This window comes from Colobus angolensis, unplaced genomic scaffold (genome assembly GCF_000951035.1).
Source record: "Colobus angolensis palliatus isolate OR3802 unplaced genomic scaffold, Cang.pa_1.0 Scaffold92, whole genome shotgun sequence".
NCBI lineage: Eukaryota > Metazoa > Chordata > Mammalia > Primates > Cercopithecidae > Colobus > Colobus angolensis.
Genome location: NW_012123154.1, coordinates 8,207,326 through 8,233,440, shown reverse-complemented (window position 1 = coordinate 8,233,440; position 26,115 = coordinate 8,207,326). Strand labels below are relative to the sequence as shown.

Below are 26,115 nucleotides of genomic sequence, written 5' to 3'. Positions count from 1 at the left end.
CCCAGCTACTCGGGAGGCTGAGGCAGGAGAATGGCGTGAACCCGGGAGGCAGAGCTTGCAGTGAGCTGAGATTACGCCACTGCATTCCAGCCTGGGTGACAAAGCAAGACTCCGTCTGAAAAAAAATGAATAAAAAGTGAGGAAACAACAGATGCTGTAGAGGATGTGGAGAAATAGGAACACTTTTACATTGTTGGTGGGAGGGTGATTTAGTTCAACCATTGTAGAAGACAGTGTGGCAGTTCCTCAAGGATCTAAATCAGAAATACATTTGACCCAGCAATCCCATTACTGGGTATATACCCAAAGGATTATAAATCATTCTATAAAGTTACATGCACACGTATGTTTATTGCAGCACTGTTCACAATAGCAAAGACTTGGAACCAACTCAAATGCCCATCAATGGTAGACTGAGTAAAGAAAATGTGGCACATATACACCATGGAATACTGTGCAACCATGAAAAGGGATCCGTTCATGTCCTTTGCAGGGATGTGGATGAAGCTGGAAACCATCATTCTCAGCAAACTGACACAGAAATAGAAAACCAAACACCACATGTTCTCACTCATAAGTGGGAGTTGAATAATGAGAACACATGGACACAGGATGGGTAACATCACACACTGGGGCCTGTCGAGGAGTTGGGGGGCTAGGGGAGGGATAGCATTAGGAGAAATACGTAATGTGAATGACAGATTGATGGGTGCAGCAAACCACCATGGCACGTATATACCTTTGTAACAAATCTGCACATTCTGCACATGTATCCCAGAACCTAAAGTGTAATAAAAAAGAAAAGTCTGAAAATAATTTTAACTCCTACTTCAAGAACCCAAAGCAAAATAAACCCCAAAAAAGAAAAACCCCAAATAAATTGAAGGGAGGAAATGTTAAAGATAAGAGCAGAGATCAATTAAGTTGAAAACAAAAATCAGTGAAACTTAGAGCTGGATTTTTTAAAAACTTCAGTAAAATTGACAGACCTCTAGCAAAACTGACAGAAAACGTACAACTTACCAATGTCAGTAACAAAATAGAAGCTATCACTACAGATTCTCCAGACATAAAAGAGGTAATTAGGGAATGCTGTGAATAGCTCTACCCACATAAATATGACAACTTTGATGAAATAGACCAGTTTATCCAAAAACATAAATTGCCACACCCAGCCAGTATGAAAAAGTTAATTTGAGCCTGGCCAACATGGTGAAACCCTGTCTCTACTGAAAATACAAAAAATTAGCTGGGCATGGTAGCAGGAGCCTATAATCCCAGCTACTCAGGAGGCTGAGGCAGGAGAATTGCTTGAACCCAGGAGACAGAGGTTGCGGTGAGCCAAGATGCACCGTTGCACTCCAACCTGGGCAACGAGAGCAAAACTACATCTCAAAAAAAGAAAAAAATTGCATAGCCCTATAAACTTTAATGGAAATTGAATTCATAGTTTTAAAACTCCCAAAAAAGAAATCTCTAGGTCCAAATGGTTTCACTGGAGAATTCTACCAGACGTTTAAAAAAAGGATGAACACCAATTCTAGACCATCTTTTCCAGAAAATAGATGTAACACTTCCCTATTTACTTTATGAAACTGATGCTACTCTGACACTAAAACCAAAGACAATACAAAAAAAGGAAAAGTACAAACCAATAGCCTTTATAAATATATAAGCAAAAATCCTCAACAAAATACCAGAAAATAGAATTTCAACAACATGTGAAATTATGTATGTATGTGTATAAAGTGTATACGTCATGGCCAAATGGGGTTTATTCCAGGGATGCAAGGCTTGCTCTGTATTCAGAAACAAATCAGTGTACTCCACTATTTAGTAGGATAAAGAAGAGAAACCATGTGATTATAGCAGTTGATGCAGAAAAACCATTTGACAGAATTCAACACCCATCCATGTTTAAAAACTCTCTGAAAAATAGGAATTGAGGAGGACTTCCTCAACTTGTTAAAGAGCACGTAAACATACACCGAAAAAAACTCCACAACTAATGTTATACGTAAGGGCAAAAGGTTGAAGGCCTTGTTCCTCAGATTAGGAACAAAGCAGGAATGTCTGTTCTCACCATTAATCAACATATTGATGGAAGTTCTAGCCAGTGCAGTAAAGCAAAAAAAAAAAAAAAAGAAAAAGAAATAAAAGGCGTACAACTGAGAAAGGAAGAAATAAAAACTGTTCTATTTGTGGATGATGTAATTGTCTCAGTAGGAAATCTCAAGGGATTTACAACAAAAAAAATGAACTAATAAGTGAGTTCAGCAAGGTTGCAGGATACAAGGTAGACATAAAAATCAGTCGTATTTCTGTATTTTAGCAATGAAAACATGAATGCCAAAACTCAAAATATATCATTTTTAAGCACACAAAAAATGAAATACTTAGGTGTGAATCTAAAAACAGCATGTGCAGGCCATATACTCTGAAAACTGCAAAACTAGTTACAGTGATGAAAGAAGTAAAAGAAGATCTGAATAAATGGAGAGGCATACTATGCCTACTGTTTGGAATATTCAATCTTGTAAAATGTCACTTATTCACAAATTGATATAAATGTTTAACACAATTCATATCAAATTTCCAGTATGATGTTTTATAGATATAGACAATATTATTATAAAATATATATGGAAAGGCAAAAGAACTAATGTAGCTGACACAACTTAGAAAAGGAGAATAAAATGGGATGAATCCATCCATTGATTTCAAGTTTTGCATAGCTAGTCATCAGAACTGTGTGATACTAGTAAAAGGATAGACACATAGATCAATGGAACAGAATAAATAACCTGGAAACATGCATGCAAATAGGCACAACTAATTTTTAACAAAAGTTCAGAAATAGTTAAATGGAAGAAGATAGAAATGGAACTCTAGCAGTTAGAAATCCATAGGCAAAATAAATGAACTTCATCCTAAGTCTCACACTTTAAAAAAACTAACACAAAATGAATCCTGAAGTTAAATGTAAAATATTGAAGTATTTATCTTTTAGGGGAGAAAAAAACCCCAAAAATTTCAGTATCTGAGTATCGGCATACGTGTCACCAAAAGGATGATTCATAAAAGGAAAAAGTGATAAATTCGCCTTCAAAAACTTTTGCCCTGTTAAAGACTCTGTATAAGTAGATGAAAAGACAAATCTTCAGACTGGGAGAAAATACTTACATACCAAGTACCCAACAAAAGACTAGTGGCTAGAAGCAAAAATTCTCATAAGTACTGAGTAATGTTACCCAGTAGTAAAAAACAATTCAATTACAAAATGGGCAAGAGAGATATGAGCAGATATTTCATTGAAAAGGATCTACAAATGGCAGATAAGCACTAGAAAAGATCTTTGAAATCACTAGCCTTTAGGGAAGTGGAAATTAAAACCTCAGTGAGCCAGGCCTGGTCGGTGTAAGTCGGTAATCCCAGCTACTGGGGAATCTGAGGCAGCAGGAGGATCACTTGCACCCAGGAATTTGAGACTAGACTGGGCAACACAGACCCTGTCTTAAAAAAGAAAGAAAAACACCCGGTGGAGCTATCACCACATACCTGTCAGAATGTCAGAAAGGCTAAAATGAAAAATACTGAGAACACCAAATGCTGAAGAGAATGTGGAGGAACCAGATCACTCTTAACGTTGCATGTAGGAATGTAAAATAACATAGCCAGTCTGGAAAAGGGGCAGTTTCTTTCAACACTAAACATGCAGCTACCATACATCCTAGCAGTTGCACCCCTGGACACTTATCCCAGAGAAATGAAGACTTAGGTTGACCCAAAAACCTATACACAAATGTTCACAGTAGTTTTATTCAGAATAGCCAAAAACTGGAAACAGACCAGAGACACTGGGTTGAAAGACACTTCAGTGGCTGCGTGGTTACAGTGTGGTCCCTCAGTACCATGGACTACTACTCAACAATAAGAAGAGGGAAAGTTCAGATACTATACAGCAATCTGGATAAATCTGGAGAGAACTGTGCTTAATGAATCAAGCCATTCTCAAAAGGTTTATCCTGTATTATCCCATCTGTGTAACTTTCTTGAAATGATAAAATTTTTTTGTAACAATGTATTAATACTATAGTTTTATATGAAGTCACCACTAGGGGAAACTACATAAATGTTACGTGGGATTCTTCTGTATTATTTCTTACACCTGCATGTGAATCTATAATTACCTTAGAACAAAAAGTTTAATCAAAAAATAACTGTGTACATCCAACTTTAATTAAATTCAGTCCTTTAACATCATGATGACAATTTTAAAAATGAAAATTCATCAGGAAGAAGCCTCCCAACCACAATAAAATACTAATGTTAGAATATGGAATATGGCTGTAGGAGCTTGTTGGTATTTTTATGAATTCTTGAGGAATACAGATTTTCTTTTTCAAATTATTACATTTTTGCTAATATGACTTTTTCACAAGAGCTCTTTATGTCGCATTTCTGCACAGGGCAAATTTTTATACAAATAGTTCCCTCCATATATGTTTAGCACATGCCTAACAAATAATAATTAATTTTTATTGTGCATAGACTTTATTTTCTGTTTTGTTTTGTTTTGTTTTTTCTTTTTGAGATGGAGTGTTGCTCTCACCCAGGCGAGAGTGCATTGGCACAATCTCAACTCACTGCAATCTCCACCTCCCAGGTTCAAGTGCTTCTCCCACCTCAGCCTCCTGAGTAGCTGGGACTACAGGCATGCACCACCACGCCTGGCTAATTTTTTGTACTTTTAGTAGAAACGGGGTTTCACTATGTTGCCTAGGCTGGTCTCAAACTCCTAAGTGATCCACCTGCCTTGGCCTCCCCAAGTGCTGGGGTTACAGGCATGAGCTGCCACGCCCAGCATATTATGCATAGATTTTCTTAATTAACATTTCTCAGAAGTAGCTAAAGATGAAATTGTGCTAATATGGAATAAGAAAGTCCTGGTGAGAAGATAAACAAAACAAGCCGCATTCATTCACAATGTCTGCATGTCAGATTTTTAAGTAAAAGGCATTTTTTGGACAATACACTTTTATTCTTTAGCTTATTTTTCTACATCATGTATATCAAAGCATTTTGGTAGGCTCAAAATGAAGTTGATAGAACTGTTGTTAAGCCTTGTTTTATTTTGTTTTTTGGGGATGGGGTCTCACTTTGTCACCCAGGCTGGGGTACAGTGGTTTGAACTGGAGCCTCAACCTCTTGGGCTCAAGTGATCCTCCTGCTTCAGCCTCCCAAGTAGCTGGGATGACAGGTGTGTGCCACCATGCCCAGCTAATTTTTTTGTTTTTTTGTAGAGACAAAGTCTTGCCATGTTGCCCAGGCTGGTCTCAGACTTCTGGGTTCAAGATATCCTCCCATCTTAGCCTCCCAAAGTGCTGGGATTACAAGCTCAAGCCACTGTGCCTGGAAAGGCTGCTGTTTCAAATTAATGTAATCGGTACTATCACTTAAAAAACTAAACCTTTATAGACATCATCTAGTTTTAAAGGTTATCACTATGTAGACATTTTGAGTCTTGTATCTCATTTGTTGAGCAAATGGCAGAAATATTTTTACCTATAAATATTTCAGTATAAGGAATTTTTAAAAATATAACACAATACCATTATCATATATTAACTAAGCAGTAATTCCTTAATATCTAATATAAAGTCTTAATGTCATCCCTTTTATTTCATTCAACAAGTAATGTTGGAAAACAAGTATATAGTTTCTGTATTTGGGATCTAGGAAGATTAACGAAAGGATTTCTTCCTCCTTAGAGAAGTAGGAAAGAGGAGAACTAAACCAGCACTTAACTTGGTATCTGCCTTTTGATAGGCATTCACCATCAGTTCCTATGACAGGAGAGCCAAGACCAAACTATGCAGCTGACATATTACAATATACTAACTCAGAGATTTAAGCAAGAATTATCCTGCAGAATTAGATCCAAGGAGGTAAATGTTAGGCATGCATGGCCCATTGATTCTTGATCAGGTTGACCCTTGGACTTGGAAAAAACAGCAATTATAGTAATTATGGGGAAGTTTTTCTAAGTGCTATGCCTTAACGTTTTTGCTTTTCAAGGACTCAGATTTGCCTAACTGTGCCATCCTTTTGTTCCTTAGGAGAATAAGCAGAGCTGTATGGGAGAGGCGGTTTAGCACAGTGGGTAGAAACTGACATGGGCTCAGACAAGATCTATCCTCAGCTTGCTCTCTGGAGGACTCTCTTCTGTGAGAGCTGGTCATGTGATGGGGGTTAAGAATAAGGCAGGTATTCTAATGACACATTCCAGTTGTCTAGTGACAGTGGTGGTTGGTGTTTGGACTTTTCAGGGAAGGTCATCATCCTCTTTTTTATAATCTGTTGAGAATTATTCACATCCCAGCTGATCCTTGGCACCTATGTGTAGAGAAATTTTAATGCACAGGGAACTCTCTTAAAATATTTTTTAGACTGTTATTATTTGTTAAGGTTAAATATAAATGGCACATTGATGATGTTTAGAATTGGACCTGTTTCCTTTTGATGTTGTGCTGTAGTCTATTTATACATTTTAACCAAGACCCAGTTACTGTAATACAAGTGGACACCATGAAGTTTAACTGTTATAGTTCCCTATAAGGGACTGTATAATTTACAGCACAAGATAACAACAGCTTTGTTCCAGCACTAGCTGTGTTGTTGCTGGAAATAAGTTTACTATCAATCTATAGATTTCCTATTAATCAGCTTTATGATTTCATCCAAGAAGGATCTGTTGAGGGGGAAAAGAGGCAGCCTGGTAAATGAATGCAAAGGATAGCTCGACATAACACAGAATTATCTGGTCCAAAATGTCAGCAGTATTGAGATTGAGAAATACTGAATTAGAATAATAAAACACAGTTCAACTCAAGGAAATGAAGCACCTACTCAGCATAATATATGAATCCCCTTTATTCACTTAGTAATAGGAGGGATCGTGCTATGATATTAATATTAAAAATGAGTCAAAATGCCATGGCTTATGCCTGTAATCCTGGTACCTTGGGAGGCTGAGGCAGGAAGATTGCTTGACACCAGGAGTTCAAGACCAGCCTAGCCAACATAGCAAGACTCTGTCTCTGTTTAAAAAGAGAGAAAGAGAGGGAGAGGGAAGAGAAGAAAGAAAAGAAAGGAAAAGAAGTAAGAAAATAGATGATTGATTGATAACAGACAGACAGATAGGGTTTGGATCTGTGTCCCTGCCCAAATCTCATATCAAATTCTAATCCCCATTGTTGGAGGTGGGGCCTGGTGGGAGGTGATTAGATCATGGGGGCAGTTTCTTATGAATGGTTTAACACCATACTGCTTGGTGCAGTTCTCATGATAGTGAGTTCTCCCGAGATCTGATTGCTTAAAAGCATATAGTGCCTCCCGCGTCTTTCTCTTTCTCCTGCTCTGGTCATGTGAAGTGCCTTGCTCCCCCTTTGCCTTGTGCCATGATTGTAAGTTTCCTGAGGCCTCCCCAGAAGCTGAGCAGATACCAGCATCATGCTTCCTGTACAGCCTGCAGAACCATGAGACAATTAAACCTCTTTTCTTTATAAATTACCCAGTCTCAGGTATTTCTTTATAGCAGTGTAAGAAAGGACTAATACAGAAAATTGGTACTGAGAAGTGGGGGTTTGCTATAAAGATACCTCAAAATGTGGAAATGACTTTGGAACTGGGTAATGGGCAGAGGTTGGAAGAATGTGGAGGGCTCAGAAGATGAGGAAAAATTTGGAACTTCCTAGAGACTGCTTGAACTGTGAGCAAAATGCTGATAATGATGTGGACAATGAAGTCCAGGCTGAGGAGGTCTCAAATGGAGAAGAGAAAATTACTGGGGACTGCAGCAAAGGTCACTTTTGTTACGCTTTAGCAGAGAACCTGGCTGCATTGTGCTCCTGCCTTAGGGACCTGTGGAACTTGGAACTTGAGAATGATGATTTAAGGTGTCTGGCAGAAAAATTTTCTAAGCAACAAAGCATTCAAGATGCGGCCTGGCTGCTTCTAATAGCCTATCTTATATGTGTGAGCAGAGAAGTGACCTGAAACTGGAACTTAGACTTGAAGGGGAAGCATAGCATAAAGGTGATAAATTTGTAGACTGGCCACGTGGTAGAAAAGAAAAACCCATTTCAGAGGAGTTTGCGTAAGTAAAAAGGAACCAAATGCTAATAGCCATGACAATGGGGATAAGGCCTGGAAGGCATTTATCAGAGACTTCACAGGAGCCCCTACCTCACAGGCCCAGAGGCCTAGGAAGGAGGAATGGCTTTGTAGGTCAGGGCCAAGGTCAGGGCCCCACCACCCTGCACAGCCTCGGGACACTACTCCCTGCATCCCAGCCACTTTAGTTCCAGCTGTGGCTCAGGGGGCCCAGGTACAGCTCAGGTCACTGTTTCAGAGGGTGCTAGCCACAAGCCTTGGTGGCTTCCATGTGGTGGGAAGCCTGTGGGTGCACAGAGTCTAAGAGTTGAGGCTTGGGAACCTCTGCCTAGATTTCAGAGAATGTGTGGAAAACCTTGAATGTTCAGGCAGAACCCTGCTGCAGGGGTGGAGCCCTCACAGAGAACCTCTTCTAGGGCAGCGCAGAGGGAAAATGTAGGCTTGGTGCTCCACATAGAGTCCCCACTGGGGCACCACCTAGTGGAGCCATGAGAAGATGACCATGTCCTCCAGACCCCAGAATGGTAGATACACCAACAGTTTGCACCCATTGCTTGGAAAAGCCACAGGCACTCGGTGCCAGCCAGTGAGAGCAGCAGTGGGGTCTGAACCCTGCAAAGCCACAGTGGTGGAGCTGCCCAAGGCCTTGGAAACACACCCCTCACACCACTGTGCCCTGGACATAGGACATGGAGTCAAAAGATCATTTTGGAGCTCTAAGATTTGATGACTGCCCTACTGGGTTTGAACTTACATGGCACCTGTATGTAGCCCCTTTCTTTTGGCCAATTTTTCCTTTTTGGAATGGGAGTATTTACCCAGTGCCTGTGCCCCCATTGTATCTTGAAAGTAGCCGTTTATTTTACAGGCTCATAGGCAAAAGGGACTAATACATATATATATAATGCTTCATTTCAAGCTGGGGGTGGTAGCTCACGCTTATAATCCCAGCACTTTAGGAAGCCAAGGCAGGCAGATCACCTGAGGTCTGGAGTTCAAGACCAGCTTGACCAATATGGTGAAACCCCATCTCTACTAAAAATACAAAAATTAGCTGGGCGTGGTTGCTTGTGCCTGTAGTCCCAGCTACTCAGGAGGCTGAGACAGGAGAATTACTTGAACCAGGGAGGTGGAAGTTGCAGTGAGCTCAAATCACACCTCTGCACTCCAGCCTGGGCGACAGAGATTCCATCTTAGAAAACAAACAAACAAAATGCTTCATTTCAGTGATGCCCTGAGCTGGGAAGGAGTAAAGACTCATAGGTGAAAGAAACTAATACATGTATATAAAATGCTTCGTTTCAGTGATGCCCTGAGCAAGGAGAGAGTAAAGACTAGGAAGTCCTAGTCTTTGGAGCTGCCTCTGACCTGCAAATCCTGCAGTGAATACTCTTAAATATTTTAGTATCTGTCCAGATGATATTGGTACCCAGATCATTTAATTATACCTCTGATATTCCAGCTGTTTTGCTCTTACCTGGATTTATGCTGCCTATCTTGAACTAGGATCTTAAATGTAAAATGGCACCCAAGGCAACACTTTGAAGTTTATTTCCAAAGAGCATAAAAATAAAATGCCGTAGTCTTCCTAAATTAGGTATTACTTAGAGGGAAGAATTTCTTAAGACAGGATCATAGAGAGAGAGAGTACTATCATATACAACATTCATAACACTAATATATAACCACATAGATATTTATTGTATACACAAATAATACTTGGGAAATCTGGATTTTAAAAAGTCAGCAAATTTTTCTAACAGTTGCCCAAGCTATACCTGGCCCTTTTGAGCTGCAGCTGGAGCTGGAATGGCTAGGATACACAAGCAATGTCCTGAGGCAACACAGGGTGGTGGGGTCCTGGCCTGACCTCCAAAACTATTCATCCCTCTTAGGCCTCCAGGCCTGTGATGGGAAGGGCTCCTGTAAAGTCTCTGAAATGCCTAAAATTGGAATCGCCGGGGGATGCATAACATCTCTTAACATACCATGGACTGATGTCTGTGTTATTTTGCTTACTCTCTTATTTCATGGTCACATATATCTTGTGGTGGGTACATAGAGACTACTTTTTTTTTTAAGCTAAACTAAGAATGCCTCGTAAGATTTTTCTTTTTTTTCAGGTCAGTTGTCTTTATTTATTTATTTATTTATTAAGATTTTTTTTTTTGTAGAAACGATGTTTCTCTATATTGCTCAGGCTTGTCTCAAACTCTTTGGTTCAAGCAATTCTCCCACCTCAGCCTCCCAAAGTGCTGGGATTATGGCATGAGCCACCATGCCCAACCTACCTAAGTCTGTTGTCTTTTTGACCAGAGCGTCACAAAATATTAATGTACATACAGATCACCTAAGAATTCTGCTAAAATGCAGATTCTGCTTCAGTAGATCTGTGGTGTGGCCTGGGAGCTTGCATTTGTAACCAGCCCTCAACTAATGTAGATCCTGCTGATCCAGGGGTCACACTCTGAGGAGATACAGAGGCTGTAGAGGAATCCAGTCTGTTCTGTCACAGGAGAATCAGGCAGAGTGCTGTCTCCTGCCATTTTCTCAGAGATGTTATTGCTTCAAGCCATCTCATTATCTTCACCCTTTCCTTCTCTATTGATTCTTGGCTCCCAGCGTGTAATTAAGTTTCAGCCATCTTATAAAATACTTTCACTCCATTTCTCCTGGATGTTTTTCCTTCCCTTCTATTAAGAGCTGTCTCCATTTCCTTGTTCTTTTTCACACTTCTCTTCATAGTCTGACTTCTTCCACCATGGCCAGGGTCGTCCTGGTCTTCCTAAAAGCCACACGTAATAAATACTTTTCTGGGTTTGTTTGGTTTTTATTTTTACTTTTAGAAAAAGTTTATTATAAAAAAGTAATTGCATGAAAGAAAACTTGCAAAATAGATAATAAGTAAAAGAATAATAAAAACATATCGTGCATAATATGTAAAGGCTAGAAGAAAATGTAACAGCAATGACTGTATAGGCACTCAAAAAGCAAGAATTATACCTTTTTTTTCTTCTGCTTTTCTGTTTTTAGCTTAAACAGTCCTTTGGGAATATTTGATACTTTTGACTACTCCTCAGTAAACTTCTTTCTTAGCTCCATGACACCATTTTCTGTCTCTCGCTCCCTCCCCGTTCCCCTCTCCCTTTCTCCCTCTGTCCCTCAGTCCCTCTACCCCTACCCCCACCTCACTGGCCTTCCCCAGATTTTTTTTTACCAGTTCTTTTTTCCACTTTGAGATATCACCTAAGTCTGTTACTTCAGGTACCCTTTTAGGCTGTATGTTCAGCTCCATCCTGACAGCTGCTGCCTAGACAGTTGTGCTGAGTGATCTTCACACCTTTCCAATTTAACACATCCAACTGAACTGACAACCCTTCGCTATTCTAGTCTGCAAATCTTCTGTATTCTATAGTGTTCTTTCTCTCACCCCTTCACATTGATTTATTCAGTTAATACGTATCACTTTTCACCTGTTATTGTTTCTTCCTATTAAGTATCTCTCCAAATTGTCCTCTGTCATAATTGTATCCTAATTGGACTTCCTGTCTTCATTTTCAGTGCTTTTACACTGTGACCTCTGGGATCTTGTTAAAAATGAAGATTGAATGTCTCTCTCCAATTTTATTAACCATGCAGTGGTTCCCCACAGCTTCAGCATCAAACTCCTTAGCTTGGCATACAGGATGCTTTGATTGCCAACCGTTCACACTATATGCTCTCCATAGTAAACTAAGTCAATCAGCTTTACAGTGTTCTCTCTCCTTCTCCACCAAAAAGTATTCTCTGCACTTGAAATGCCCTTCCTTCCGACTTGATCCTGCAAGGATATGGTCAAGTCTGATCCCTCCTCTGGAGTGTGTTCCATGACACCAGCGTGTCTTCCTTCCACCACCAGCCACCACACACGGCATCTGAATCGATAGACTTTTTCTTCTACTCATTCCTGTGTCATCCTGGGCATGAATTCACCTTGGCATGATATCATTGCACTTATTTGTCATGTCAGCCCACCATAAGGATTGAGTTCTTTAAAGACACAGACTCTTGTCATTTCTGCAACCCCCACATGGTAGATAACAAAAGTTTGGATGAGTAAGTATATATTTGCTTCAACCATGTTGTTCTTCCTTTAGTCTTTCATTCTGGTTATGCTTTGGTCCCATTTGTTACATGTAGGTGGAATTCTGTCCTAAACCTTATCTTTGCCCAAGGATTTTAAAACATGAGATTTTAGAAACTCCAGATGAGGCTGGGCATGGTAGCTCACACCTATACTCTCAGCACTTAGGGAGGCCAAAGTGGGCAGATCACTTGAGGCCAGGAGTTTGAGACCAGCCTGGCCCGCATGGCAAAACCCTGTCTCTACAAAAAAATAAAAAATTAGCCAGGCATGGTGGGACACACCTGCTGTCCTCCCAGCTATGAGGTAGGAGGATCACTTGGACCCAGGAGAGAAAGGCGTCAGTGAACTGAGATCATGCCCCTGCACTCCAGCTGGGACAACAAAGGGAGACCCTGTGTCTCCAAAAAAAAAAAAAAAATCCACACAAGCAAATTGGCCTCTAATCAGGTGCTTCTTCCTTCGGTAGCTGCCTGGAATCTTTGTGGTTTGAAAAGGCCTTTTCAGATGGAGAGATGTTCATGTCATAATGGCAGACCAGGTAAACCCCCACCCTTCCCAGAAGCCTTGTGCTTATGCTGCGGAAGTACTAGATGACATCAAGGCAATAGCTGAAAATACAGCCAGCTAACCCTAAGACAGGTTGCAGTAACCCACCAAGCCACCTAAACTGACAGGATAGATGAATTTTTATGTCCAGAGAGAACACATGACTTACTAAGACATTAGTAACTAGGAAGACTACCAATTTCAAGGCCCCCCTTGCTAATACTTGCATTCTGTCTCAGTACTTGAAAGTCTGTAGACCTCATTTGCATTGAGGGGCCATCTTGTCTTGGGCTTTGTTGTAAGTGGTGGGATGAGTATTTTTATATAGCTGTAATGAGGTTGTAAACTGAAGGCTTTGTTGCCACCTTAAACCGATTCTGAGTGTTAAGCTCATTAATGCGTACCACAGGACTTCACTGGAAATCTGACCTGGCCTTCCTCAGTAGTTTTCCAGTATCCCTTGAGGATAGCTTAGTTTAATAAACATTTACCACTCTCCTCCACATTTTGGTAGACTTGGCTGACTGGCATCAGCTTCTTCACCTCTAATTTGGCCATCATCCCCAGAACTTCATAGATGATCCAAACTCTGACTTTGAAAGTTGCATCCATTTTCTGTACTTCTAAACCAGGGTGGCTAAACATTACCCAAGAAAATTATGCTAATAAATGCATGTCATACACTTACACACTCACATATTTCTGTAGCTTATATTCCCATATAGGTGCACAATTACATATATCGCCATCTACCAAGACTTTCCCATGTGTACAATGTATTAGAATTCCACATGTCTAAAAGACATTTTTTATTCCTTCCTTGAAAACTGATTTCCTTCCTTTTTAATTTATCTCAGTTCCAGGTATACCCTTTTATCTCATCACTTAAACCAAAAGTGGAGTCATCCATAAACATATCACCATTTTACCGTCACTTACCAAGTCCTGTTAATTTCTTCACAACGGATATTAGGTTTGAGCTGTGCCATTCATTCTCGTTGCCACCATCTGAATTGGTCAGGCCCTCATTTCTTTCTTGGATTATTGCTCTGGACTCCTCAGTCTCCCTGTGGCCAGCGTCGCCCCCTTGTGATTCATTCTCCAAACTCCTCTCATTTTGCCTGCTTCCTACCTTTTCAGGGGTTCCTCTGCCTATAGGGCCACATCTCAAACTTTGTCTCACATTCCTGGCTATCCCCAGCTTCCAATAGAATTGAACTTAGAATCTTCTCTGTCCAAAATGCCCTTCTTCCCCTCAGTTTTCCTAATGAATGAGTTGGAGCTTACCTGTCTTTCAGGCCTACCCTTGAAGGACTTTCCTCTCTCAGAAGTGGTCGTGCCACCTTACTTATCTAAGCAACTGAAGGTTTTTCTTCTGTGTTCCCGTATTGGATTCATATCTATCCTATATACCACATCCTTGAGATTTAAGGTATTCATACTTATCTGAGTGTCCTCAGTGCCTGGTACAAATCAAGCACTCAGTAAATGCTTATTAAATGGGAGAACTAAATTGCTAAGGAATTAAACATTTTTACGTTACCTCTGGCAGAAAGTAGGAACAGGAAATTCTTTTTTTAATTGAAAATATTTTAATATTTACTTTTGAATATAAATAAGCATTCTAAGAATAACTTGGAGTGAAATTTTTCTTTATGAGCTAAGTTTAAATCCATCACTTGAATTACAAAATGTTAATCATTAGTTTAGTATACTCAGTACTGAAGAGTAAAATGCTGCAATAATTACGATTTTTAAAACTATTAAGTTTACATAGAAAACCAAGTACTCATCTGCATTGCTCAGCTTTTGCTATGTTATGCTGCAGCAACAAACCCTAAAATAAACAACTATGTTTTTTTTTTGAGTTCTGGGATACATGTGCTGAACATACAGGTTTGTTACATAGGTATACATGTGCCATGGTAGTTTGCTGCAGCTATCAACCCGTCATCTAGACTTTAAGCCCCACATGCATTAGGTGTTTGTCCTAATGCTGTCTCTCCTCTTTTCCCCAGCCTCCCGACAGGTCCCGGTGTGTGATGTTCCCCTCCCTGTGTCCATGTGTTCTCATTGTTCAACTCCCACTTATGAGTGAGAACATGCGGTGTTTGGTTTTCCAGGAACAGCAAATTCTTAAATGCCATATTCCCCAAACCTTTCTAATCAAATAGTTCTAGTTTCTTTCCCTCTTTTTTTCCCTGCTAAAATTAAGATGTGTTTAGGCTCCCTACTTTCCTTTAATTAGCATTGATACTGGTGATATTAATTTTTGTAAAGGGTAGGAAAGAGACAAAAGATGTAAATAATACAAATTTTACATACTTCCAAAAATAATCCTAGAAATCCAATATAATTTCTAACTAAAAGGGTTTTAAAGGATGTAGGAAGTGTGTGCTTTTTATGTTCAATTTTAACTGCAACATAAAACAAATTAAAATTCCTTTGACTTGTATTAAAGATAACTGATTCAAATAAAGGAAAGAGATATGTAGTGAGAAGAATATTAGATTCTAATCCTGCTTCTGCTATAATTATGTGTGGTCTTGGGCAAGTCGTTTCTCCTTTTGCAGCTCAGTCATATCTACAAAATGAGAAAATTATAGATTGTAGATTTAGCAATGGCCCTTTTCCTTGTAGTGAAACACAGAGAAATTGTATGAGAGAAGTAACAGCACAACAGCTCTACTTTGGAACTAGTGATGCTACAGAAAGAGGCGGGGAAGAGGCAGAGGTTCTCCCTCCACAGGGCTGTCCCTACTCCCATGTCATTCCAAAAGGTGGCCCCTGTAGAATTGCCTTGAAATACGATTTAAAAGCCACTATTGGATGATGTGTGAGTTTTTCTTCACTGACCCTAAATCAGATAGAATCACAGAATTTGAAGAAGTCACAGAATTTGAAGAAGTTTCTTATTTAAACTCCCTAATATCAAATTCTAGTCTGCTGTCCTTTTCACAGGATTCTTCTATTTTTGCCCAGTGTCTAAGTCTTATTAAATATATTTTATTTTGGGGGGCTCAGTGTGTACATTATACATTGTCAATTCACTTTTTTAAGGTTTAGCTCTATTTAATCAAGATATTTGAATTGACTATAGAGCATTGATCACCATTTCTCTCCTTAACTCTGTAGTGTCTGCAGGGCACATACACATTTAGCACCCGTACTCCCTTCTCCTGTTGTTCTCCATGTGTCTTTGCATCCAGACGTTCATGCCAACAGCTGACACACCTATTGAGTGCTTACTACATGTCAAGCACGGTTTTCAATGCTTTACATTAACCCTCCTAACAATCCTATGAAGTAGGCTATATATATCTTTCCTTTATTAGGACCACTTATCTTTAATACAAGTCAAAGGAATTTTCATTTGTTTTGTTTATGTTGCAGTTGTAATTGAACATTAAAAAAGCACATACTTCCCACATTATCATCCTCATTTTACAGAGAGGCTAAGCACTGGTTCCAGAGCAACACAACTGGTAAGAAATGGCACTGGGGTTTGGTCCTGGAGAGCCTGGTTCTAGAGCTCTCAGTAATTCTGCTCATTTTAAAAGTCTAACTTCATCCCACAAATACAGATTTTCTTGAAAGCAAAAGAAAGTTAACATTAATTTTCTTATTTGTTTATATACTTAGAATTTCTTTTAATAATGAAAACCTTTATAAATCAGTATAGTGACTGTCCTATGGTAAGTACTTAGTATATATTATTATTAACTTAGGCAAATGGATACCTGTAATGTTCATAGCATTGACTTTTAGCAGTTGAGAAGAAAATTAAACCACATTTTAGTTACCTCATATTTCTCAGTTCTAAGAGAAAACTAAAAGTCACTTGTTTACAAGATACCCTGCTATGTAGCATCTGTTCAAGATATTTAAACTGTCCAAAATACTGGTCTGACCTAATTTTTATCTTGCCACCAGGTGGCAGCATGTTATGTAAGGAAGTAATTTAAATATTCTGTTGAAGCCCATTTATTTTCAATATTTTGCCTTAAAAACTGTCCAACCATAATAAAAATAAAATAGTATCTTATGTTCTCCTTTGCTGTTAACACAGTATCCGTGAGACCTGCCTTAATCCTGCCCTGCATTCTCCTGTCAGTGCAGAAAGTTTTTTTCTTCCATCTTTATGGAGATTTGAGCCGTTGGGCTTAGAATTCTGCCAACTAAATGGTTTTATTCCTACCTAAATGGTTCCTGTTGTTCAACAACAATAGTCCTCCTCATCTTTGTATCTTTTACGATACCTACAGAAGTTCTGAATATGTGGCAACAATTTTTTTCTTAATAGATACAGGGGTCTTACTACATTGTCCAGGCTGGTCTCAAACTCCCAACCTCAAGCAGTCTTCCTGCCTAGTCCTTCCAGAGTGCTGGGATTACAGGTGTGAGCCTGGTCAGTGACAACAGTTTAATAGGTGCCCTTGGCTAAATGTCAGTGATATGTAAGATACACTTTAGCATGTGTATTTACTGAATGTTTATTTGAATTACAACACCTTTATAGTCCTTTGTGGTTACATTTGTTTCAGCTGTGCTATTGAAGTCCCTGAAATTTTGCCATAAGTTTAGGTATTATCAGTGTCATTCAGATTAAATGCTGCCAAACACTGAAAGATTAGTGTTTGAGGTGGAAAGCAAGAGAATGAATGGCTAACGAAGAAAAGGAAGGTAAAGGACTGAACGGGCCAGTTAAAAAGCCTGGGGAAAATGAAGGGCTAGTGATAAAATGAGAGAGGCAGGCTTCTGATACTGCAACAGAGCACCCGCCACATGGGGAAGCAGGAGGAGCACCAAATTCAGTTGGCTGCAGAGAAATCTGTTTACACTTCATAATCGTGGATCTGCCTAGACATTGTTTCATGGTGCAAACAATGAAATCATTGAAACAAATGAAGTCATTTGACATCAGTTTGTCAGCAAATATTTTTTCCTATTCTAAAACCTACTAGTTTTGCCTCCTGCTTGTCCCTTAATGAAGTCTTAAAAGAACTTGCCCCCAAAGAGATGCACATAAGCAAAAAGAAACCAACAATTTCATGTAAGCCTACCTTATTCTGTAGGTGTTTCCTTGCTAAGGGTAATTGAGTTTAACAAAGGCGGTTTAAGTACCTATGCTATTTTAGGTATTGTGCTAGAGATTCAAAACTACAATATATGTAATATCTATAGATAAGGTATTTTTGAGGGAATAGCTTAATCATTCAAATTAAACTAATTCTGTGAAGAACATTAGTACTGCCTTGAGGTATTTACCAAGCAATACTTAAAATGTATTTTTGTACTTTATATGTATATATGGAATGCAGTGATCTGAAGATGGATTAGAAACATCCATACCTTAAAAAGTTTTTATTTGGGATTGATATTTAATGAATAGAGTGAAATGATCAATTTTTTAAAATCCCAGCCAATGTATTGTATACATACATATTTCTCATCTTTTTGGAAATGTTTTGCATCTTAAGTGGAGGAGATTTTGTCTGTGATACCCAAGGCTCTTACCTTAGAACTTTTGTTTGACCTCATAAGCCTTGATAGTATTTGGTTAATGTTCATTATATTTAGGAACTGAGCAGTTTCAAAGTCCATAGCCACATATTTTATTGTTTGTGTGTGTGTGCAAAGCCTAGTGTTATTACAAATAGCCACATACTTTTAAAACAGGTATATTAATGTCTACATTTGTCATGCTGGGTTTCAAACGCCAAGGACTCATTAAAATTAGTCATTAATCACTTAGTAATATATATTAAATATTAATGTTTGTCATGAAGTATGTAAAACCCATTTGTATTGTATCCTCTATAATATGCTCAGGAGGTAGAAAATATTTGATTTTACTGTCTGTAATGTGTAATCGGAGATTGAACGACCAAGTAATGTAGCATTATCCAAAGATTATTTGTTATTATTTGTTATATTTCAGTTGCAATGAAGTTAATCGCATGCCTTTCAGATAAAACATACTGTATGCACATCCTCAGTTCATCTGGTACAACTATGCTTAAAAGTGCTTAATAAAGTATTCATTACTATTTAGGTAATAAAATTAGTAGTGACTTATGAAATTTTATATAGCATCACTTTCTTAAGCCCGTTTTTAAAGTGATTTATTACCAGATGGGCAAAAATGCAATTTTTATGTAAATTGACACATTTAATAATAACTTTTGTAGTATAAAAGTGCTTGTTTGTATGAAGTTATAACTCACTTATGGGGCCTTGTAGTTCTATGTAATGTTCTAGTGAAATGTGCACATGTGGATGCTCCTGGAAGCACCTCCAGCCCTGTGAATTTATGTATCTGTTGACTTCAATATTTAGTTAGCTTGATTTCTAAAGCCATCATAGTAATTGACATGTTATTGGAAATAAAGTTAAGTTTTTCCTTATTTATAGGGATAACCTCAATTTTGCAGAATGTGAATCAATTCATACTTGGCTGAAAGCCAGTTCCCTCTTCAGTTTAGCTCCAGCACATACATGAAAAGCGCACTTGCATCCTAAGTGCCTTGTGAATCTGTAGTGATTAATTCTTCTCATTATTTTGCTGCAAATTCTCATGACCCTCTGTGATGATTCGATCAGCCACTTAGAGTTTATGCATATTCATATCTCTGTGCTCCTGCCGCAGACGTTCAAATCTCCTTCACTGACTGGTGTGTGCTTGGTGCAGTAATTGAGCTGCAGTAGATTGATTACTCTGGGGAGCTGTAAGGCCTTTAAAGGTGAAAACATATCAGTCCTGTTAATTAGGAAACAAAAGCTCTGATGGCAAGTTCAGCAGTCAAATGTTTCCAGTGTAGAAAAGATGAAAGGTATGATTTGTTCCTCTCCATGAATCCTGTTTACTTTATAAACTTTGAATTAGGTCTGTATCAGTGGTAATGGAGTATAGCTTTCTTTTGTGAATTTTCATAGAATGCTAATTGAAGAGGACTTTACTATATTGATAGGTACTGTTTATCTGTGATCTGTCAAATCTGATAGTTTAGAGCCTATTCAGAGTTTGTATATGCCTTCTATAGCATTGGTAATATTTATATAGAGTTTCTAAGTATTTTACATAGAGAATGCTTGTATATAAATTTTGGTATTTATAAGCTTAATTTGATCTACAGTATTTCAACACTAGTTTTTTATTTTGACAATTTAATGGCAAAGAAGTTGAGCTGCCTTTTATCTCTTTATCAGAAGCATCCTTTGATTTTGCTCTCTTAAACTATATACTAAATAATACATTATCATGGCAAAAAAGGCTGGAACTGTATTCTCCAAAAGTAAGCTAGTTTTTACATGGAGGATTATGCAGTTTACGTATGTGCTTTTCTCTATGTGCTGTTCTCATATTCCAATATTCTTTTTTTCCTCTCATGGTCATGATGTTTTCTTTTGAGATATAATTCACATACCATAAAATTGATCCTTTTAAAGTATACAATTCATAAGCTGGGTGTGGCGGCACACACCTGTAGTCCCAGTTACTCAGGAGGCTGAAGCGGGAGGATCTCTTGAACTGGGAAGTGGAGGTTACAGTGAGCCGAGATCGTGTCACTACACTCCATTCTAGGTGACAGAGTGAGACTCTGTCTCAAAAATAAATAAATAAATAAACAAACAATTCCATGGTTTTTAGTCTATTCACAAAGTTATGCAACTATTACCACTATCTAATTCCAGAACATTTTAGTTACCCCAAAAAGAAACCTCATACTCATTAGCATTCTCTCCCCATTTTCCCTTCCATCTAGCTTCTGGCAACCAGTAATCTACTTTCTGTCTCCATGGATTTGCCTATTCTAGACATTTCATATAAATGGAGTTGTAGTATTGTTGCCTTTTGTGTCTGCTTTCTTTCATTTAGCACAGTTTTTCAAGGTTCGTCCACATTGTAGCATGAATCAGTACTTCATTCCTTTTTATGGCCAAATAATATTCTAATTGAATATCCCAATTTTTTTTTTTATTCACTGATGAACATTTCTGTTGTTTGCACTTGTTGGTTATTGTGAATAATGCTGTTTGTAATTCTAATTAGCATGTGCATACATCCTTTGTTCTTAATCTTAGGGGGAAGGCTTTCAGCCTTCATCTTTGAATATGATGTTAGGTGTAGTTTTTCTTAGATGCCATTCTTTAGATCAGGTTGAGGAGTTCCCTTCTATTTCTAGTTGAGTTTATCATGAAATGTTGGATTTTGTCAAATGCTTTCTCTGTGTCTATTGATGATCATGTGGGCTTGTTCTTTATTAATAGAAGGTATTACATTGATTGTTCTTTATTAATATGTTATGTTAATATGATCTTTGTTCTTTATGAATATGTATTACATCAACTGACTTTCATATGTTGAACATTATGATATTCTATAGAGCATATATAATATTATTTTACTGCTTTGGTTTTATATAATATGAACAAATTTCTCTTTCAGGCATTTATTAATACAGCAAAAGAAATTTATGAAAAAATTCAAGAAGGAGTCTTTGACATTAATAATGAGGTATATACATATAAATATTGTTGGTCAATATTAATTTAGAATTCACTTCATTATTTTATAATTTTTTAATCCTAAAATCAATCATGATAATCAGTTAACACCATTAGTTTACAATCATCCAACTGAAAAATTGGTATATGTGGTATAGTAGTTAAGTATGTTCTAGTAGAGCAACACTTTATCTATGGAAATGGATTAAAGTAAGTGACCCTATCCATTCATCGCAAGCAATGCAAAATAATATAAATCTCCGAAAGAGAAAAGAAAATCCACTTTTATCCACATGACCATATGGTGTCATCTGCTTTGGGAATAATGTTCTGGTATATAAATGCATGTACTATGTACTAATGCAAGATGCTCTCTCTGTTATCTGGTATAAAAGAGGGAAATACCAAATTTGGAAATTACTACCAATATAGCATAGCATGTTTTCAGGAGACTAAATTAATATATATATATGTGTGTGTGTGTGTGTGTGTGTGTGTGTATATATAATTGGCATTTGGCATAGAGTTTTTTGTAATGTTATTTTGATCCTGTTTTGGTCAACATGATTAGGATAAAATGTAAAGCTTTGAAGCATCTAATTCAGTGTTCACCAAAGATCATCACTTGACCCACATCCCCACTCTGCATTTATTTGTATTTATTTCAAAATGTTTATGTGGATGTAGCATACTTATTTTCACATAAATATTTTTGCCATTCTGTATTAAGATTTCTGGCTTCTGAAAGAAAAGCCCTGGTTTCTCCCCAGTTGCAGTTAGAAAAGCATTGTGTTAGAAAGCCATTATGTATGTCTGTCTCATCCTATACATTAATGAGGCTCTCTGTTACTTCAGTAGTCTCTGCTAAAACAAACAGCAGTTTGCCGAAGGTTTCCAAAAAGTACATGACTTTTTCATTGTTTAATTTGGAGTAATATAGTTTCTCAATCCTATCTTCTGCGCTTATATGATAGTACTTCTCAAGTTAGTTTAAAGGTGACACCATTCAGAGACTAATACCATATAAATTGAACAGTAATTGGGCCTCTATCTGGAAGGGCACATTCATTGTTTCTGTCTGGTTTCATATAGTAGCTGACTGCTTTACTGTGCCTTATGCAGCTTTGATTGTAATGTGCTGTCAGGAGCCAACAGGCCGTGCTATTTATTTGGCCTAATGCCAAGGCTGACTCCTTGACTCCTCAAGAAGTTGCTACCAGCCCAGAGGGGGCAAAACCAATGAGCCATAGGGCATGCTTTTTATTAAAGAGGAGTCAAAAGAGCGAAAAGAAACCACATCAGCTGCTGTCAATACTGAGCTAGTGCCAGAAACCCCAAGGCTACTACTGTTGCAGAACAACTGCCAAGCACTATAAATCTGAGATTTACTGTGACGTAAAGTTTCCTTAAGAGCTTAATTTCTGAAGCTACTGTATTACTTTTCTCAAAGTGTTGTATTTTTAGGTAAAATCCACTTGAGGGAGTGAGGGTTAAGACATAAGTGTGAGTTTGATGAATGAAAGAACTACTCTGTGTGTGGGTTCTTGGCAAGCTGCCATGTCTTTGGGGATCATAGAAATTATCGATGACACAGAACACTCATATGCCCTTAGCCTGTACAGCTGATTCAACATGGAACAGAAACACTGTCTAGTGAAAAGATTTTACCTTGTATTAAAGCAGCATGGACTTGGGTATTTTTATGCTTTAAAGATTACTTGCAGTAATTATTTTAAACGATTTCTGCATTATGAGAATTTCCTGAAAAGCAGCATTATCCAATATCTATTTACCCCATACCTGGTATGATAAAGAATTACTTTCAGAAACATTTCCACAGTGTTTTTAAAAGGAAGGAACAGCCCTTAAGAGATATTGTTTTAATTGTTGCTAAAATCTACTTACGATATTTTTCTCAGTTGTTTGATAAAATTGTATCATAAAGAATTAAATTAGTTTTTTAAGAATCTAGTTAAACTGTATCGTCTGGTTGTGTCTGGTCATATTTATTGTTCTGTTCTCTTTTATTTCAGGCAAATGGCATTAAAATTGGCCCTCAGCATGCTGCTACTAATGCAACACATGCAGGCAATCAGGGAGGACAGCAGGCTGGGGGCGGCTGCTGTTGAGTCTGTTTTTACTGTCTAGCTGCCCAACGGGGCCTACTCACTTATTCTTTCACCCCCTCTCCTCCTGCTCAGCTGAGACATGAAACTATTTGAAATGGCTTTATGTCACAGAAGACTTTAATCCTTCAAATTCTTGTATAACTTTGAATAAATGGTTAATGTTCACTTAAAAGACAGATTTTGGAGATTGTATTCATATCTATTTGCATTTGATTTCTAGGTCAATTGATGTGACTATTTTTGTTAAATGTTGTCTTGTGCCCTTAACTACGAACTGAATTGTATTAAACACTACAAAGTCATCTTGAGTATTTTAAATCGGTTTGTGTAGTTAGGTTTCCCAGCACCTGTGGTTACCTAATGTTTAATATTATAGAACTGTCCTCAAAAACTTTGTCAATTTTCAAGGCTATAAGGAACAGAAGGACTCTTTTAATTCTGTATTTATCATTTACTTTCTGTATATATAGTTTAATAACCTGCTTGGGTGTAATTTGCCAAGCTTGAATTCTTTAATGCATTTGCATAAATTCTATACTGTTTAGAGCTTAAAGCTACAGAAGCATTGTTAGGAATTGCTTGGACACTGAATTTTAAACTTTTTGACATTGTTAACAAGCATGTTCATCTTTTCTTGTCACTAGTCCAAGAGAAATATGCTTAATGTATATTACTAAAGGCTTTGTATATGTTAACCTGTTTTAATGCCAAAAGTTTGCTTTGTCCACAATTTCCTTAAGACCTCTTCAGAAAAGGATTTGTTTGCCTTAACGAATATTGTTGGAGAAAAACACAGTATAATGAATGAAAAGGGCAGAAGCAAGAAATTCCTACATCTTAGCGACTCCAAGAAGAATGAGGATCCACATTTAGATGGCACATTATGAGGACTTTAATCTTTCCTTAAACACAATAATGTTTTCTTTTTTCTTTTATTCACATGATTTCTAAGTATATTTTTCATGCAGGACAGTTTTTCAACCTTGATGTACAGTGACTGTGTAAAATTTTTCTTTCGGTGGCAACCTCTATAATCTTTAAATATGGTAAGCATCTTGTCTGTTTTGAAGGGGATATGACAATAAATCTATCAGATGGAAAAATACTGTTACAAAGTAGAAAAGCTTTAGTAATTTACTCAGTGTGGTGGTTTTATCCTTTTTTTCTTTTTCTCCCTTGGTCTATAATGAAATTGTTACAGCAGTGCAAAATAAAATCCTATGTATAAAAGTGTTCTTTTTTTTTTTATTATGACCACCTCTTTTTTAATGTACTTTTAGTCCCCTTACAGCTTTTACATGTGTTGAAGCATGTTTTTTAAAAAGATCAGAATGTTTTAACACTCAACCCTTTTTAAAAATTTTGCTAAAATGTGACAAATCTCACTATATTGAAATTCTTTTTGTTGATGGTGTAAGCAATGCAAGCAAGTGTTTTCTACTCTTGAACTAGCACAAAAGCACTCATGCCTGAAAAAAAGCATAAAGAAGTTCTAATTCTGAAACTACTTTCATTTCACTCATGGCCTTCAACTTTCTACAGGTCTTCCTTGAAGATTCAGCAATACTCTGTTAAAAGTTTGACAGTACTCTTGTGGGAAATCACCAAATTCTCTCATAGTTTTGTTTTAACTATCTCCTTGAGGGCAGAGGGAAAGGTGAGAGAAAATCTATTTTCATGGGTATTTGTAGTACAGCCTTTTTCTTTCAAGTGGGCATATCAAATACACTCGTCTTACTAATCACTCTCTTTACCAATGAGTAGAAAAAGTTAAGGCAGCTAGGACAGGTTCTGCTCTATACCAAGAAGAGAGTGATTCTTTGGAAATTGTTATTTTTAAGCTTCTGTTAACTTTTCCAGAAGTTTAATGTGTTTCTTTTCCATGCTTTCTCCCCTAATTCTTTTATTTGAAGAAGAGAAATTAATGGCAAAAACAACAAACCAGGACATGTATTTTAATACCCTAAGGAAAAGTAGAACCCCCAAATATAACCCCTCCCACAACCACCCTAATGTGCCTCAGTCTGGGGCAGCAGGTGGACTTCTCAATAGTTCATTTCCACATTCTCTACAAATCGCATCTACCATTAAGGAATATGTTATGAATTCTTTCTGTTAATTGAGAAAGCAATGTTATTGTCTATGATCTCCACTCTTTGCTCATTTTATTATCCCTGTCAAATAATGTAATATTGGTACCTGCAGTTGAATTTGTAATACTGTAATTGAATCTTTAGTTGATCTTTGATCAACTTTTATAGCATCTATGGACACAGAAAATCAGTCACTGAAAAAATAAACACAGCTTTCAATGTCTCACTCAACATGTAACATTTCAAAATTGTGATCTTCATAAAGATATTGTTACCATTCGTCTTCCAAATTTAAGACAACCGAATGAAAAGCCAATTTTTTGAAAGAATGTGGCATATAATTAGATATACAACTGAAACAGGATATACAACTGCATACAATTTGTTTTTAATGATATTTAAAAATAGCCTGTTAACAGGAAAATAGTCCCTATTTCTCTGCTAATGGTCAAAAAGGGTTGGGATATAAATCGTACCAAAATGTTTCCAATCACTCAGAAAAACTGATTCACGTCTGGCTTTGGAACACCTTAAACAT

The 26,115-nt window shown here is 37.5% G+C and overlaps 1 protein-coding gene across 1 annotated transcript in view; it reads left to right on the top strand.

The window, feature by feature from the left end:
• Nucleotides 1-25,808, top strand: part of RAB2A (RAB2A, member RAS oncogene family) — a 63,070-nt gene extending 37,262 nt beyond the window's left edge. The window contains exons 7-8 of the mRNA XM_011931947.1: nucleotides 21,297-21,365; nucleotides 23,389-25,808. Coding sequence (XP_011787337.1) covers nucleotides 21,297-21,365; nucleotides 23,389-23,484 — 165 coding nt within the window. The 3' untranslated portion in view covers nucleotides 23,485-25,808. The remainder of the gene's footprint in view (nucleotides 1-21,296; nucleotides 21,366-23,388) is intronic.
• The last annotated feature ends 307 nt before the right edge of the window (nucleotides 25,809-26,115 follow it).